This window comes from Equus przewalskii, chromosome 5, assembly GCF_037783145.1.
Source record: "Equus przewalskii isolate Varuska chromosome 5, EquPr2, whole genome shotgun sequence".
In the NCBI taxonomy this organism is placed as follows: Eukaryota; Metazoa; Chordata; class Mammalia; order Perissodactyla; family Equidae; genus Equus; species Equus przewalskii.
In genome coordinates this window covers 54,030,273-54,045,846 of record NC_091835.1, presented here as the reverse complement: position 1 = coordinate 54,045,846, position 15,574 = coordinate 54,030,273, and the positions used below count along the sequence as shown (strand labels likewise).

The 15,574-nt window shown below is 37.7% G+C and overlaps 1 protein-coding gene across 30 annotated transcripts in view; it reads right to left on the bottom strand.

Annotated features, from left to right (window-relative positions):
* Nucleotides 1-15,574, bottom strand: part of PPFIBP1 (PPFIA binding protein 1) — a 169,354-nt gene that overhangs the window by 33,399 nt on the left and 120,381 nt on the right. For 8 of the 30 annotated variants that reach the window (XM_070620875.1, XM_070620877.1, XM_070620876.1 and 5 more), the window contains 7 exons: nucleotides 11,712-11,798; nucleotides 10,498-10,611; nucleotides 9,451-9,582; nucleotides 4,288-4,380; nucleotides 3,866-3,958; nucleotides 2,088-2,202; nucleotides 332-364 (listed from right to left, as the gene is read on the bottom strand). In XM_070620875.1, the coding sequence (XP_070476976.1) occupies nucleotides 332-364; nucleotides 2,088-2,202; nucleotides 3,866-3,958; nucleotides 4,288-4,380; nucleotides 9,451-9,582; nucleotides 10,498-10,611; nucleotides 11,712-11,798 (667 nt within the window). The remainder of the gene's footprint in view (nucleotides 1-331; nucleotides 365-2,087; nucleotides 2,203-3,865; nucleotides 3,959-4,287; nucleotides 4,381-9,450; nucleotides 9,583-10,497; nucleotides 10,612-11,711; nucleotides 11,799-15,574) is intronic. The other 22 variants (XM_008515856.2, XM_070620884.1, XM_008515851.2 and 19 more) reach the window with 3 other exon arrangements.

Below are 15,574 nucleotides of genomic sequence, written 5' to 3'. Positions count from 1 at the left end.
AGGAGTATAAACATTATTTTCTCCTCTGACCCTGTATCTCCTGGGCCACAGAGAAAACACTTTCTCCGTCCAGCTCTCTGGGCGCCCTGTCATATCCTGTGGAACAAAAGAGCTGAGTCAGATAAAATCTGCAAAATGATCTTTTACTCCTTGTTTTTATTTTTTGTTTGTTAACTCTCTATTTTGTACACTCTGAAGAAATGGAGAGTTTATCGATGAAGCAACTCTACATCTTTGGTGAGAGAAATGTTTTTAAAACACATGCAAAGAAGAGTCTGAGTAGTACTTTTGGTGAATGTAAGGGCTGATGGAAATACACCAAAAACCTTACTTTTGTCTTTGAGCTTCTTTTTAAAATTTTCATCTGTGCAGGAAAACCCATCGAATTGGAGGTTAGCATACATTACAACAATAAATGGTATTTTTAAAGCACTATTATTTAGTCTCCGTTTACCTATAACACTTTAACCTCATAAAGACTGAATATTAAGCATTATTTTGTGAGTTTAGGGTTGGTAATACAGTACATAATGCTCCATGGGAGGTTAGAAAGAGAATCTAATGTAATTAATCAGAAGACCTAAATGTAAGTTCCTATCTCTGTCACTTCATTTTTCTGAACCTTGATTTTCTCGTATTAAAATCAGGCCTATGGAGTACACGTGCTTCTTACACTATATGTGATGAAAAACCATCAACATTGCTTTGGTTCTTTTTACATTTCCAGTAGAATTTGAAATATAGCCCTCCGGAACGTGACCAGGACATTGTTTACATCACATTCAACTCACCACTCATGGTGAGTAACAACATGGAAACAGTCTATCTCCTGTTCAATCACATGAATCTACTGATCATGCAGTTAGATGTTATGTCGACATCAGATTGCCATGAAGTTTGTAAAAACTTGCTCTCAATCTGTCTTTATCTGGTTGTGCACTGGTAACAATCAGTTCACAGATCAGTACTAGTCCTTGGATAGCACTATTTTAATATATCCTCTAGTCCACAAGTCCTATGATTCCACTTCTTTCTTAAAATCCTAAAAGCATGACCTATTTATGAATGCCCTTTAAGAACATACGATTCTACATATGCCAAAATACAGAGGAGAAAAATCCATCTCCCTCAATGTTTGATGAATTGAGTTTGCTGACGTACAGAAAATTGTGATACCTACAGGTATATAAAGCCAGTGTATTCTAGAGCCGAGAAGACTTTAGAGGTAATCTAATTCAAGTCCCTCATTGTACAGGTAATAATGTTACCAATGTGCACATGATAGATAAAAACGTACCAAAGCTACACTATATGGAATTCATCCTGTTTTGAATGACTCAGAAGTTGCTTTTTTCACAGTCATCATTTGTAATAACAAAGAAAGATTAAATTTGATGTAGTGTTGTCAGATGTTACAGGCGTGTCCAAATATAATTCAAAAGAACACATTTCATTCAAGTTATTTTCTATCAGGTATAATCTACATTATTAGAAATCACAGTCCATATGATATCCAGGACACACCTCCTCAATTATGAAAACAATTTTTGGATAAATTCATATACTTTTCCAAAAAGAGAATTAGCCTATTTTTGTTTTCTAGAAGATGGAGCACTCAATGCATGATCAGAAATTTTCATTGATTTTCCAAAGATACAGAGCCTGTCATCTCTTCTCTCAAAAGGGCAGGCAAGGTCTCTAAATGTCTTACTTTATGTTGTCTCAAGTTAAGTTCAGTGGGAAATAATCTTGGGACATAGTAATGGTTCCTTTTAACTCTTTCTGACACTCCCTTGTATTACAATTTAGACAAGAACTCTTTGATGATGAGAATTTACAATTCAGTAATCTAAAATAAACACCAAGTAAAGCATAGAGGTGCTCTTCTCCAGTTGCTGAAGAGGACGTTAACAGATCCTCAAGTACAGTAAAGAGTTTTGGAAGATTCCCTGTGGTCCTAGGCCTACATGGCTTCTGCTACTCTTTCTTTGATGCTTAAATTACACATCAACTAACATCAGTTTCTTTTATAGATCTTGAACGATTTTAACCGAATAAGATAATAAACGTTAAATATATATTCTCACCTCTATCAAGTATTTCAATCCCTTCCCCTTTCATCTTGCACACCAATTTTTCTTGTAGCCTTTTTACTTCAGATTCCTTTTCTTCCAGTTGTTCTTTTAAAGATGCCAGTTCTTCCTACAAGTGATAAATTCATTTAAGAAGAGCAGATTATGACTAAAAGAGAATATCCAGAGACTATGTTAATTCTTCAGTCAATAATCAATTTTTACAAATGAAACAAAAAACTACAAGAATTTAGATGCAAACTTCAGAATTCAGACAATGGCGATGATAAGCAGGAAGCAAGACAATTAATAAAAGTCCAATTTATACTAATTATGGTATAATTATTTCAAGTTTCTTTGTGACAAAATTAAAAAGAAATCTTTTAAAATGTAATTAGGACGACAGTAGCCCTAAGGTTTAAATCGTATGCTAAATTAAAAAAATCTGACCAAGTTAATCAAGGAAGATAATCAAATTAGATGCTTAGTGTCATAAAAGCAAAACAAAATGCAAACTGGAAAGTATATATGAAGACTTGCTCGACATTGATTCAGCATTTCAAGATGGCATTCATGTTCCCTGGACAAGGTAGAGCTTAATTAGCATGTAAGGTAGCAGGTGCTGAACAACTTTAGCCAAATCATGGGACTAAATAATTCATCCCCATCAAGATAAGAAAACAGAATCTCCTACAACAATGGAAAAAAATAGATTTAGAAAACAGATGTTAAATCTTCTTTTTTTTTTTTAACTACACAGCCACTAAAGATGCCAAGTCCAATGTTCTATTTACTAACATTTCAATTTTCAGTTTCATTTTGGTAAAGAATTAGCTTTAGTAAATTTAAGTTTTGCTGACTATTTAACACAGAAAATAAAGCCATGCAATGCTAATAACTGTAGCTTTATTTTCAATAACACATTATTTTCAGTCTCTAGTACTAAAGATATTTATAATGCTTAGTACTATGAGAAGATGTAGCTCTCTGATGAAGCTAAGAAATTGGCCGTATAAGGGCTGGCCTCACGGCATAGTAGTTGAGTTTGTGCACTCCACTTCAGTGGCTAGGGTTCACTGGTTCAGATCCCAGGCACGGACCTATGTACTGCTTATCCAGCCATGCTGTGGCAGGCATCCCACATATAAAATGGAAGAAGATGGGCACAGATGTTAGTTCAGGGCCAGTCTTCCTCAGCAAAAAGAGAAGGATTGGTGGCAGATGTTAGCTCAGGGCTAATCTTCTTCAAAAAAGGAAAAGAAAAAAGAAATTGGCCCTATAGTTCTTACTTGTAGTAAGAGTGGACGTCAAGTACAAGAAATGTTCAGTAGCACTCGCAAGAAGTGCTGTCCTATTGTCACTGTGCCATGATATAGTTAACTGCTGTATACATTTATGTTCAAGAAAGTGTCGAGGGAAGAAAGTCTCGAGGGAAGAAAGCAATGTCTACTATTGATATGAAACAGACTTCTTTCACAGGAGAACTTTTGCAACTATCTTACCATGCTTGGATCTCAGAGAGTTTGAGAGAGTGTGATTTAATTTATAAAAGAATACTTTAATTTTACTTGTTTATTATTTTTCACTAATTATTTCATAGGATTCTGAAAACAATATTAGGGATCACATTATCCCTTTAACCAGCTTTTATTTTAAAATAAATGTATTTTTAAGAAACAGGCCAGACACACACACAAAATGAAATGCACATGCTACTGAAAACACCATCACAGCAAAACAATACAAGCCAGAAAGCAACAGGCCATGGACCCCATTACCCAAGTCTACCACACCTTCAGCGACTCCCATTTTTGTTCCATCCGCTGCTTTTCATACTGCATCTGACCCACTTTGATTTTCATACTAGAAAGTTTGGCCATTAAAGACTGGTAGAGAAGACAGAGGAGTGAAAGGAAACTACAGATAGAAAAACACAAGCTAAATAACCAAGAAAATAGTATCAGTTTATGAAGGAGGTTAGAAAATTTAGAGAAGTGATAGGCTATGTTCTAACAGACTAGTTAAGCCTGAGTTTTATTCAGAATAGGAGTATTTAAATTCAAAAAGGTCTGGAGCTTGGGGAAAAACTCCATTCACTTGTAAAATATCTTCTTTATCATAGACTAAGTAGAAAACATATTTTACTTATATTATTGATCACATATAAGTAGTAGAGCTACTTGTTAAGAAATCTTTGCCATTGAGGAAAACTTACTTTGGTTGATTTCAGCTTTTTTTCATACTGAAGTCTTTCACTGTCCATTTCACTGACTCTTAACCTCAAATCGTGGATCTCCTGCATCAGCCCCTGCCCAAAAAGAAACAAGTAAATGCATCAAGAAAGCAGTTACTCACTGAACTGTACCAAAATAGCAGCTTCGAAATCTTAAGTCAACAGGTCCTGGGTTAAAGTTGTGTGAATTAGGTCAGACAAACGGAAATAAATGTGTCTACTTGAGAATCAAAGCATCTTTGCATTTAAAACACTGCTTTAAATTCCCAAAGCCTATGCCCAAAATGATGGGATTATGAAGATAAAAGACGACTGTAATTCTTATTAAGAAAGGTGGCTAATCATTCACAAACATTGATCAGATATTTGTAGACTAAAAAAATCACTATATGAACTCTCTCTTTTAAAATACAACAGAGATCAAAGACCTAAAGATTAGGCCTGAAACAATAAGTCTTCTAGAAGAGAATATAGGCAGTACACTCTTTGACATCAGTTTCAAAAGAATCTTTTCGGACACTATAACTCCTCAGATGAGGGAAACAATAGAAAGAATAAACAAATGGGACTTCATCAGACTAAAGAGCTTCTTCAAGGCAGGGGAAAACAGGATTGAAACAAAAAAACAGCCCACTAATTGGGAAAAAAATATTTACAAGCTACTTATCCGACAAAGGGTTAATCTCCATAATATACAAAGAATTCACACAGCTTAACAACAAAAAAAACAAACAACCTGACCAAAAGATGGGCAGGGGACACGAACAGGCATTTCTCCAAAGAAGATATAAGTATGGCCAATAGACACATGAAAAGATGTTCATCATCACTAATCATCAGGGAAATGCAAATCAAAACTACACTAAGATATCACCTTACACCCGTTAGATTGGCAAAAATATCCAAAACCAAGAGTGACAAATGTTGGAGAGGTTGTGGAGAAAAAGGAACCCTCATACACTGTTGGTGGGAATGCAAACTAGTGCAGCCACTATGGAAAACAGTATAGAGATTTCTCAAAAAGTTAAAAATAGAAATACCCTATGACCCAGCCATCCCACTACTGGGTATCTATCCTAAGAACCTGAAATCAGCAATCCCAAGAGTCCCATGCACCCCTATGTTCATCGCAGCCTTATTTACAATAGCCAAGACGTGGAACCAACCTAAATGCCCAGAAACTGATGATTGGATAAAGAAGATATGGTATATATACACAATGGAATACTACTCAGCCATAAAAAAGGACAAAATTGTTCCATTCACATCAACATGGATGGACCTTGAGGGTATTATGTTAAAAGAAATAAGCCAGACAGAGAAAGACGAACTCTATATGACTCCACTTACAGGTGGAAGTTAACATATAGACAAGGAGAACTGATCAGTGGTTACCAGGGAAAAGAGGGGGGGGGAGGGCACAAAGGGTGAAGTGGTGTACCCAAAACATGACTAACAATAATGTACAACTGAAATCTCACAAGGTTGTAATCTATCATAATCTTAATTAAAAAAAAAATACAACAGAGAAATTTTCTTTAGCAAAGCCATTTACTTTTAGGGCCTTTTCAGTGATATATGGATATTTATAAAAATATTTTTATAATTTCTTCATTTGTTTACAAAAATACAGATTGCTCATCAACCCAATCTGGGAGAATGGAACAAAACTAAAATCCTTTCAAGCAATGATTCTCAACTTGGGGTGGACGAGGGCCCTGTCATTTACAAACATATTTAGTATCACAATAGAATTTTATATTTGGAAAATGAAAAAGAAAGCAATCCTAATGTTTTTATAATACAAACATAATCAGGTACCTAGTCTACTGACACTTTTTTTTTTTTTTGAAGATTTTATTATTTCCTTTTTCTCCCCAAAGCCCCCCAGTACATAGTTGTATATTCCTCGTTGTGGGTCCTTCTAGTTGTAGCATGTGGGACGCTGCCTCAGCGTGGTTTGATGAGCAGTGCCATGTCCGCGCCCAGGATTCGAACCAATGAAACACTGGGCCGCCTGCAGCAGAGCGCGCGAACTTAACCACTCAGCCACGGGGCCAGCCCCTCTACTGACACTTTTTTAAAAAACTAATTTGCTTGTAGAATTTGTCTAAATAGTCTGAGAAATAGTGACATATTTTTACCCAGAGCCCTGAGAGTAGGAAAAAGAAATTAGAATGCTAAACAATACGACCTCCCCCAAAAGAAGGGATCCAACCCTCTGTCAAGGAGATGATTTTCTTTTTTACTAAAAGCCATGAAGGCCCCACCAGTGGTTAATGTGTTTTTATTTCTCTTTCACAAGACATTTATTCCTGAGCCACAAATTCACACACATCAGAATAGAATTACACAAGAATGTCACAAGAGCACAAATAGAACAATGCTATAAGAAATAAAACTTTGTTAACAAGAGATCATTCTAAACTTCTAAGTGTAATAATTCAATCTCATGAAGGCTAGGAAAAACACTTCCCAGAAAACTCATAGGCTTTTAAATTGTGGTTCCTTATAAAATGGGGAAAAGTATCACCTAGCATTATCATAGAGTAATTATTTATTAATATTATTATTAATACAATATTTCAATAAGAGGACTTTTACAAATAAGGTCAAAAACTGACATTTAATGACTTTTTAGCTACAAGTTCAGAATTCAAGTTCAAGGAAGAAGTCAGTTTCTCCCATTTATTAATCATCTTTGCATAATATGAGTTCTTAGTCTTCTTTCTTCATCAATCTGGTCTTTTTAAAATTATTTCCCCACTTTCTCATTGTAAGGAAACAGCTTTGAATTCCTATTTGGCATTGTTGTATTTTACTACTTCCTTTAGAAATAGCGGCAATTTGCAAAGAATAAGAAACAATGGAAGAAAACAGAATTGTAAACTGAGATCACTTTTCTATTAAAAAAAACTACCCAATAATCTTTTGTGGCAAAATCGTAAATATGAATGTACATCTCCAACAAGAAAGAAGTCATATCTTCCCATGATAACTCAAGCTGAAAAATCTGGAAATAGCTACTTAGTATGAAACTCTAAAAAATGGAATACAAATTATTTCCAACTAATTTCTTATCAGAAGCTCAGTCTTTTTTGGAAAGAAAATCCGTGTTCCCTTTCCCTTTTCCCTTTCAGAGAACTCCGCGGCTCCACAGAAACTCTATTTCTGACATCTGTGCTCTTACCAGAAGGGGGCACTGTTGAATGATGCTAACCATCTCCTGTTGGTCATTCCTGGGACAGGCAGGTCCTCAACCTTTCAAGGTTTCAAGACTTTTACCCCTAATCTCTTGGAAGTGCCTGTACTTCTCCACGTCAATATTTTCTTAGAAATTAATCTCCAAATAATCTAAAGTTCTTAGACAAGGTTAAAGAATTTTGGATTCATGAAACAATCAGGGAAACATTCTATTTTTATTAAGGGAACAATAATAGGAAAATGAGCATATTCAATTCAGTTCTAATTTTGAAGATTACTTAACATATAAACAAAGTTTATCGAATATCCTACGATCTCTGGGTATGTGCTACTACATTTTACCGATAGTGTTGAGCATTTATTAGAAAATTATCAGGGATTGAGTTTACTGGAAGTTTGATGACCAGAGTCTGACTTTGCATATTATTGAGAATAACAGGAGGGAAGCAAGGAAGCACTGGGAAAAAAAGGTTTTATTAAAAATGGAGACAAACTCAAGAGATGTAAATATTGCTCTGGGGTCTTACAAAAAAGTCATAAAACATCTACTTCAACTTAGTCTTAATGTTTGATTAACATCTTGTATCCAAACTAACCACAGTTGTGCAGGTTCAGACTTCCCCTAGACTTTGTGTCCACAATGCAGAAGACCACCTGTCCATCTCCAAACACTGTAACTTCTTGCCCTGCACCAGAGTTAGTCCCACTGCCATGTCGTCCATCTATTGATAAAATCTATGATTGCATTATGTGGCCACCACGGGGTCAGGGAATGAGAGGAAGGGAAAAGAGGAAAATCTCCAAAAGTAGAAGGCTGAACTCAAATGACCTCTAAAAATCTGTAATTTTTATGCTTTTATAATGAAAGCATGTTCTCTATACATATTTACATATCTACTTATTATATAGTAAATAATCAGTATGCCTAAATAATAACTACTAGTAAAATCATGCACTTAAACCCATTATTTCCTCAATGAAGAAAATCAGTAGGGATGGATGGATGGATGGATGGATGGATGGAAGGATAGATGGAGGGCTGGAGGGTTGGATGGATGGAGGGAGGGAGGGATGGACAGATGAATGGATAGATTGAAAAACAGATATACAGAAGCTCCAAATGTTCTAAAGTCAAAAGTATTTCTAAAGGCTAATGAAAGGATTAATTCAGATCAAAAGTCTCAAAATAAAAATTACCATTAGCGGTTAGTGATAAAAAGTCACTAAAAAGTATTTAGTGTGAAAAATGTATAAAGTTTATTCTTAAAAAGAAGCATGCATGGGGGGCTGGCCCCGTGGCCGAGTGGTTAAGTTCGTGCGCTCTGCTGCAGGCGGCCCAGTGTTTCGTTGGTTCGAATCCTGGGCGCGGACATGGCACTGCTCATCAAACCACGCTGAGGCAGCGTCCCACATGCCACAACTAGAAGGACCCACAACGAAGAATATACAACTATGTACTGGGGGGCTTTGGGGAGAAAAAGGAAAAAAATAAAATCTTAAAAAAAAAAAAAAAAAAAAAAAAAAGAAGCATGCATGGGAACCAGCCTGGTGGCACAGTGTTTAAGTGTGCATGTTCTGCTTCTGCGGCCCAGGGTTTGCCAGTTCGGATCCCAGTGTGGACATGGCACCGCTTGGCAAGCCACACTGTGGCAGGCGTCCTACGTATAAACTAGAGGAAGACGGGTACGGATGTTAGCTCAGGGTCAGTCTTCCTTAGCAAAAAGAGGATTGGCAGCAGATGTTAGCTCAGGGCTAATCTTCCTCAAAAAATAAAATAAAAATGAAGCATGAATGAACGAGAGCACATAGTAATTAAATGCCTCCCTTTCACATTGCAAGGAATTTCTACTTGCTCTACTTGTGTGTGTGAGATACACATATATATACACACACGCATGTGCATGCATAGTATCTAAAGAGATAGAGAGAGATGTCACTTACCTCCGTGTCTCTGAATCTATCTTCATAATCCAATCTGTCCTTCTCTACAGCCGTCAGTTTTAACTTCAAGTTGGATATTTCAGCCATCAGATCCAACTTCTGAGTTTCTAAGGATGTCCTACTCAGAAGCTCCTATTAGAATTTAAGACACATTCAAAGGTTGTTTTACTATGAACAGCCACATGTGGATGCATCTCACTTACGACCACAAAGCAGTAACTACCGAGTAGAGGATGTGGTGAAGACGAATTACTAAACAGATACACACTGAAAAAATTATTGGCTTTAGTTAACCTCCATTGAGCAGAACTAAACACGTCTGCTCACTGGGGAGGCGTATATTATAGAGACACACACATAGATAAAACTTGTATATTCTTAACCCTGATGATAACACTGATGATGATGATGATACTATGTTTGCTATATGCCAGGCACTGTTCTGACATGTATTACGCGGCTCGATCCTTAAAACCTTACGAGGTAGAAACTCATAAGGATAACTTGCCAATTATCCCTATTCAACAGACGAGGAGCCTGAGGAACAGAGAGATTAAGAACTTGCCAAAAGCCAGTTACAGCAAGAAAATGGCAGAGCAGGGACTCGAATCCAAGCAGCCTTGCTCCAGTGTGCACTCTATCTGCTATATTATAGGTCCTCTCATACCTGAGCACCATATGTGTGTGTGTGTGTGTATATATTACAAGTTTTTTCCCAATGATGGTCACAGATGGTGCTTATTTTTTCTCTCATTCATAAAATATATGCTCATGGTTGAGAGTCAGAAAACCACTTGAACGCATAAAGAAGAAAATTAAAATTACTTACGATCCTATTAATATTTAACTCCAGATTCTAATTACACGAACACCTCTCATTGTGTGTATGCGTTCTGAGACCCTCCTACTCCAGGTTTTTGCTTAAAATATGCCAGTCCAAGTGAATCACAAAATTTACTCTCATATCAGAGCGAACATGACATATAAATGTAGCATCTCTACTAGCTCAGCAGGAAAATCCTACCTCGGTGCTGACTCTGTACATACCTGCTGTAGCATTTCTTCTGTGGCGTTCAACTTCTCTCTGTGCTCTTCAAGACAAAACTCCAAATCTCGAATCTTCTCTCCCTGAGCCTCTACCTGGTCTGTTAACACACTTACCTGTATTTAGAGCAAAATACTGCCATCGATTAGGAAGAATGTGGGTCCCATTGCAAACTATATTTCTCTAAGTAGAACAAAAGCTGGAATGATCTCACCACTCATTTGGTTATAAAGAAAACAACTGAGAATTAATATGACAGAAGTCCTTCACACTCCTGTTTATGTGAGGCTTATTGATCTGAGGACTCCTATTCAATTTTAAAGAAAGTTAGGGCTGATTGGGATATGCAACATTTTATAGGTTAAAACCGTTTCAACCATTTTTGAGAGAAAGCATGCACACAAATTAACTTTTTGAGGGGTTGGGGTGGAGGTGAGAGTGGTATTAGAGATTAACAAAGGAAATGGAGTTAATGTTTGCAAGAGAAGTCATCAAGGACTACTGAAGTTTGATACTTCATGAAGAACAAAGAAAAGAATCCAGGGAATTCAGATCCCATGAGATCTTTCACAACCATACTGTCCACAAATGTGCTCAAACCCAGGGTGCAATTCAACGTCCACGAGGAGGCACTGGGTTAGTCCCTCATTCTCAGTGCTTACTGCAAATCTCTGAGTTCTTCCCCAACGATCACCAGCCTAGTATATATACTGCATTTCATTTAGCTCAAAATACCAAAGTAAAAATATGTCAAGCATTTAAAACATTATTAAGAAAAAGAAAACTCAAATTTAGCCTACAGACAGCACTCTACTACACACTTCATGTTTTGTTTGGCCCGTGCTATTATTTTTAAAATTGAAAAATTAAATATACATATTCAGAATGAGAAAACACATATACAGGTTTATGAATACATATATTATAAAATCTGAATTTCTGCTATGTATTAAAAAATCAGATCAGATGACGTTGTGTCTGTATTTAGGCTGGCCCTTGAGGAGCTGAGGCTGAGTAAAGGTTGCTCACTCTAGACTAGGTGTGCATACCCTCATTCTGCCACAGTCCTCACCACTCCCTATTGCACACAGACAGCCTACTGCATTTATTTCTATCAGCAGTCTGGCTCCTGTAAGCATCTGAATCTGCCACCCCAACTTAAAATGCTCATTTTAAGTATGTCATGAGGAAAGATCAACATTTCAACATCACTTGCCTGAAGAACCAGGGACTCTTTATCATTTTCTAAACGGGCTAGCCTTTCTTGATACACATCTCCATTCCCAGGTAGGTGTCCATTTGTCTGAAAAAGGAAATAATATGGATAAGGCTGACCTTCCTTAAAATGGAACTACCACTGGTAAACAAAAATCGCATGTGTTTTTAATCCAAGGAACCCGATTTGAATTCAGCATAACTGTCATTGCCATTAATAGAAAGATACGAGAATGCAACTTGGTTCATTTATCTCAAAATAGGTAAGACAGCCAGGTAGGCATTTAGGCATGTTTTCACCAAACTAAAAAACTTCTTATCAAGCAGAAAATAAGGACTAAAGGAACAGTGGCTACTGATATTCACTGACAGTGGATGCACACCTAGGACACGTGAAGCTTTGTGAATGTGTGGTTGGGCACAAAATCCCTATTTCCCCCCCAACACTCAGTGCCACTAATTCTCAGTGAGGACACTGGCAATGATCTGGGGTGCCCTTGCGTTCCTCCACCTCCCCCCAAAGTCCTAAATCCAGGACTGCAAATGCCTGTGTTTAAATGGGAGACAGCAGGGGCAACTTACACCACAGGCTCCTTCCTGCTACTCAAGTCTCCAAATCACAGGACACATCTTCCCTTCCCTCTTTGAAGCCTTGAGCCTTTGATGCCTTTCTCTCCTCCCCCAAAAGCTTAAGCACTCAGTCCACAGCAACTTCCCCTGCAGCACTGACTAGCCACGCTCATCGGTGATTTATCACTTTCCATCCTGAATTTCTGAACTTCCTGTGAGTTTGCGTGTTCATATAACGTTATGCTAAGCTCCTGGGCAGAGTCCATGAATTGGGATCGTCCTGTAACCTTCACAGCACCTGGCCCATCTGCTTAGACCAGTGCTCACCCTTTCCCCCTCCCTCTTGCCCTCTTTTTATCAGATTTGGGTATATTTACACATACTGTAAATGCCAAAGGAAGTATGGATTGGGAAAGGAAGTGGGGAATTTTCCTCAGCTGTCATATACACAAGTGATTAAGGAGACACATGAAAAGGCTCACAGAGAGCAGATAACATAAAAATGTCATTTTGAAATAGAGTTGTATGTGATGTGTCCCCGTTATCTCATTTAAATGGTTCATAACCATATAATATGTAATCCCACTAGAATTTCCTGATTCCTCATTCAAATGCAATAGAAATAAAAGCCAGTGGAGTCCAAAATGGTTACATGGGGCCATCCAGAATTCAATCAAAAAACCAACTAACCAGGCTGGCCAGGTAGCACAGGGGTTAAGGTCACACGTTCTGCTTTGGCAGCCTGGGGTTTGCTGGTTTGGATCCCGGGTGCAGACCTATACTGCTTGGCAAGCCATGCTGTGGTAGGCATCCCACATGTAGAGTAGAGGAAGATGGGCATGGATGTTAGCTTAGGGCCAGTCTTCCTCAGCAAGAAAAAGAGGAGGATTGGCAGCAGATGTTAGCTTAGGGCTAATCTTTTGCAAAAAAAAAAAAAAAAAGCAAATAACAACTTCAGATTTAGAACCAGAGAAAATACAAACTGTACATCCTCATGGCCCAGGACACATCTGATGTGACATCTATTATTTTTCCAGAATTAACTGGTATTATTATTCTACCTTTCCAATTAATGCCGTTTCCAGTATAAATTCTGGGAATAATGAAAGTCATGTGTTGGGAAGGAAAAAAAGCAAAACTAAACAAAAAGGAGCTTTAACAAAAAAGAAAATTTCAGGATGATACTTCTAAAAACTTAGGTGCAGTGGATATATTTCCCACAAGGCCACAAAAGAATCAGAAGCTAATTTAGTAACTGTGCAACATGTATTTGGATAAAATTTTTAACATCAGCTGCTTGACCACACACCTGTACAACTACCATGGCATAACTCTGCTCCTGCTGTGACCTGAAGTGCCCAGAATTAAATTACAAGTATTAGGAAGAGTCTGATGGAGTGGCCTGGACAACTTCCATTGCTGGCGACTTCCATGAAAATGAAATTTATGTAACATCTTCAGGACAGTTTTTTGGAAAAGAGTCAGGATGCATAATGCATGTTCTCACTCTAAGAACTAGCCTTGAATAGCTTGAAATTCCTCATTTTGATTATGAACATTAACAGCACCTGCTTTTAAAACCCCACACAAGCAATTTTTTATAAACAGATACATTTCATTAGGTAGGAAAAAAAGCTTTCTATTCAGTGAGGACAAGAAGTAAAAGTCCTTCTTCTGACTGGAGGAAATAAGAGCAAGATTAGAAGTGTTTCTTCCCAAGCCACTGCATACGAGATGAAAATGAGATGCTCCCAAACCAATTCTCCGAAATTATCCTAAAATAAAAACAAATATTAAAAATGGACTCACAATGAGCATACTCATGTTTCTCCACACTGTATTGATATTTATGAGTGCTCATAAGGCTAGAGAGTAGTTTACTTTTTTTTAAAAACACTAAAAGTCACTCTAAGGAAAGAAGCAAAAGTTAAGAGCCACCAATGGAATAGTTACATACTTTTAAAGCATGTGTTAACTTATTCAAGTAGAAAAAGTTCTGGTCCATTCACAGGTTTATTTATATTTCTGCCAATTTTGTTACCTTTGCCTTAAAAACGACAGAGGAAGGTGCACTCCATTACGCAAATACCCTATCGCCTCTATTCTTCCTCCTACTCCCATGCTCTCCCTACCAGAGCACTCCAAACTTCCCCAAACAGGGCACACCCTCCGACACACTAATTCTCTTCCTTCTGCACGGACTGTCTTTGCGACCCTTTCCTCATCCCTTAAGGTCCACCTCAACTGGGGCTCAGTCTGTGAAGTCTTCCTGGAATTACTTGTTCACTCATATGCCAGTTACAGCATCTGGATGAACCTTCATTACGGCAGGGATCCCACTGAATGGACTAGGTTAGACTTGGCTACATACATGTCTCTCTCTCTTCCAATAGACTTTGCATTCTTTGTGAGCCGTCTTTGCATCTGAAACATGGTGGGTGCTAACTAAATAACTGCCGAATGAAGGAGCAATGATAGGTGTTCAACAGACACCGAATGAATAACAGATGAGTGCTTGGTTCAACCTGGCCTTCTTGCTTCGCAGCAACACTTTTATTCATGTTTCCTCTACAAACTAGCACACACTCCATGGTCACCCTCTAGACTAGCTCCTTTCCCCTCAAGCCTGCACTCCCTCTTCCTACCATGTTTAGGAAGTGATCTCAAAGCCTTTTTAATGGACAATATTGAAGCCATCTTGCATGGACTCCCTTATATACTATCTTGTCCACTGCGCAATATTATATATTGCCTCCTACATCATCCCTTTCTTGCTTCCTGCCGGTCTCAGGAGAACTGAGTCTTAACTCCTTCCTAAAAGCTCATCATTCCACCTTTACTTTGGAACCTTGACTTCCTGCTTCCCTGAGACCTACGATTATCACCTCTGTCCTTATCATTCTCAATGTTTTCCTCTTAATGAAATTCCATCCATTCTTTCCAATATCTACCCAATATATATATATATTTTGCACCCACCACTCTACTCACCTCCCACTCCTCTCTGCCTACAGAAATCCATCTTTCACAGCCAGTTCCCACCTCCTCCTTACATTGTGCCATCTTCTTCTCCTCCCCAACTGGCTTCTCTTCTGTGTCTTGTCCTTCTCAATCTGGCTTTTCATCATATTCTGCCATGGAGAGCTTACTAGTGATTTTAGGAAAGTTGGTCACTTATTATTCCTAATAGTCCCTCAAGGCAAAACTGTCTTCTATTTCTTTTGATTCTCCCATGATGCTTATAAAATCCTGAGCACATAATTAAAAACATATTTAGTATAAACTCTTGTTGAA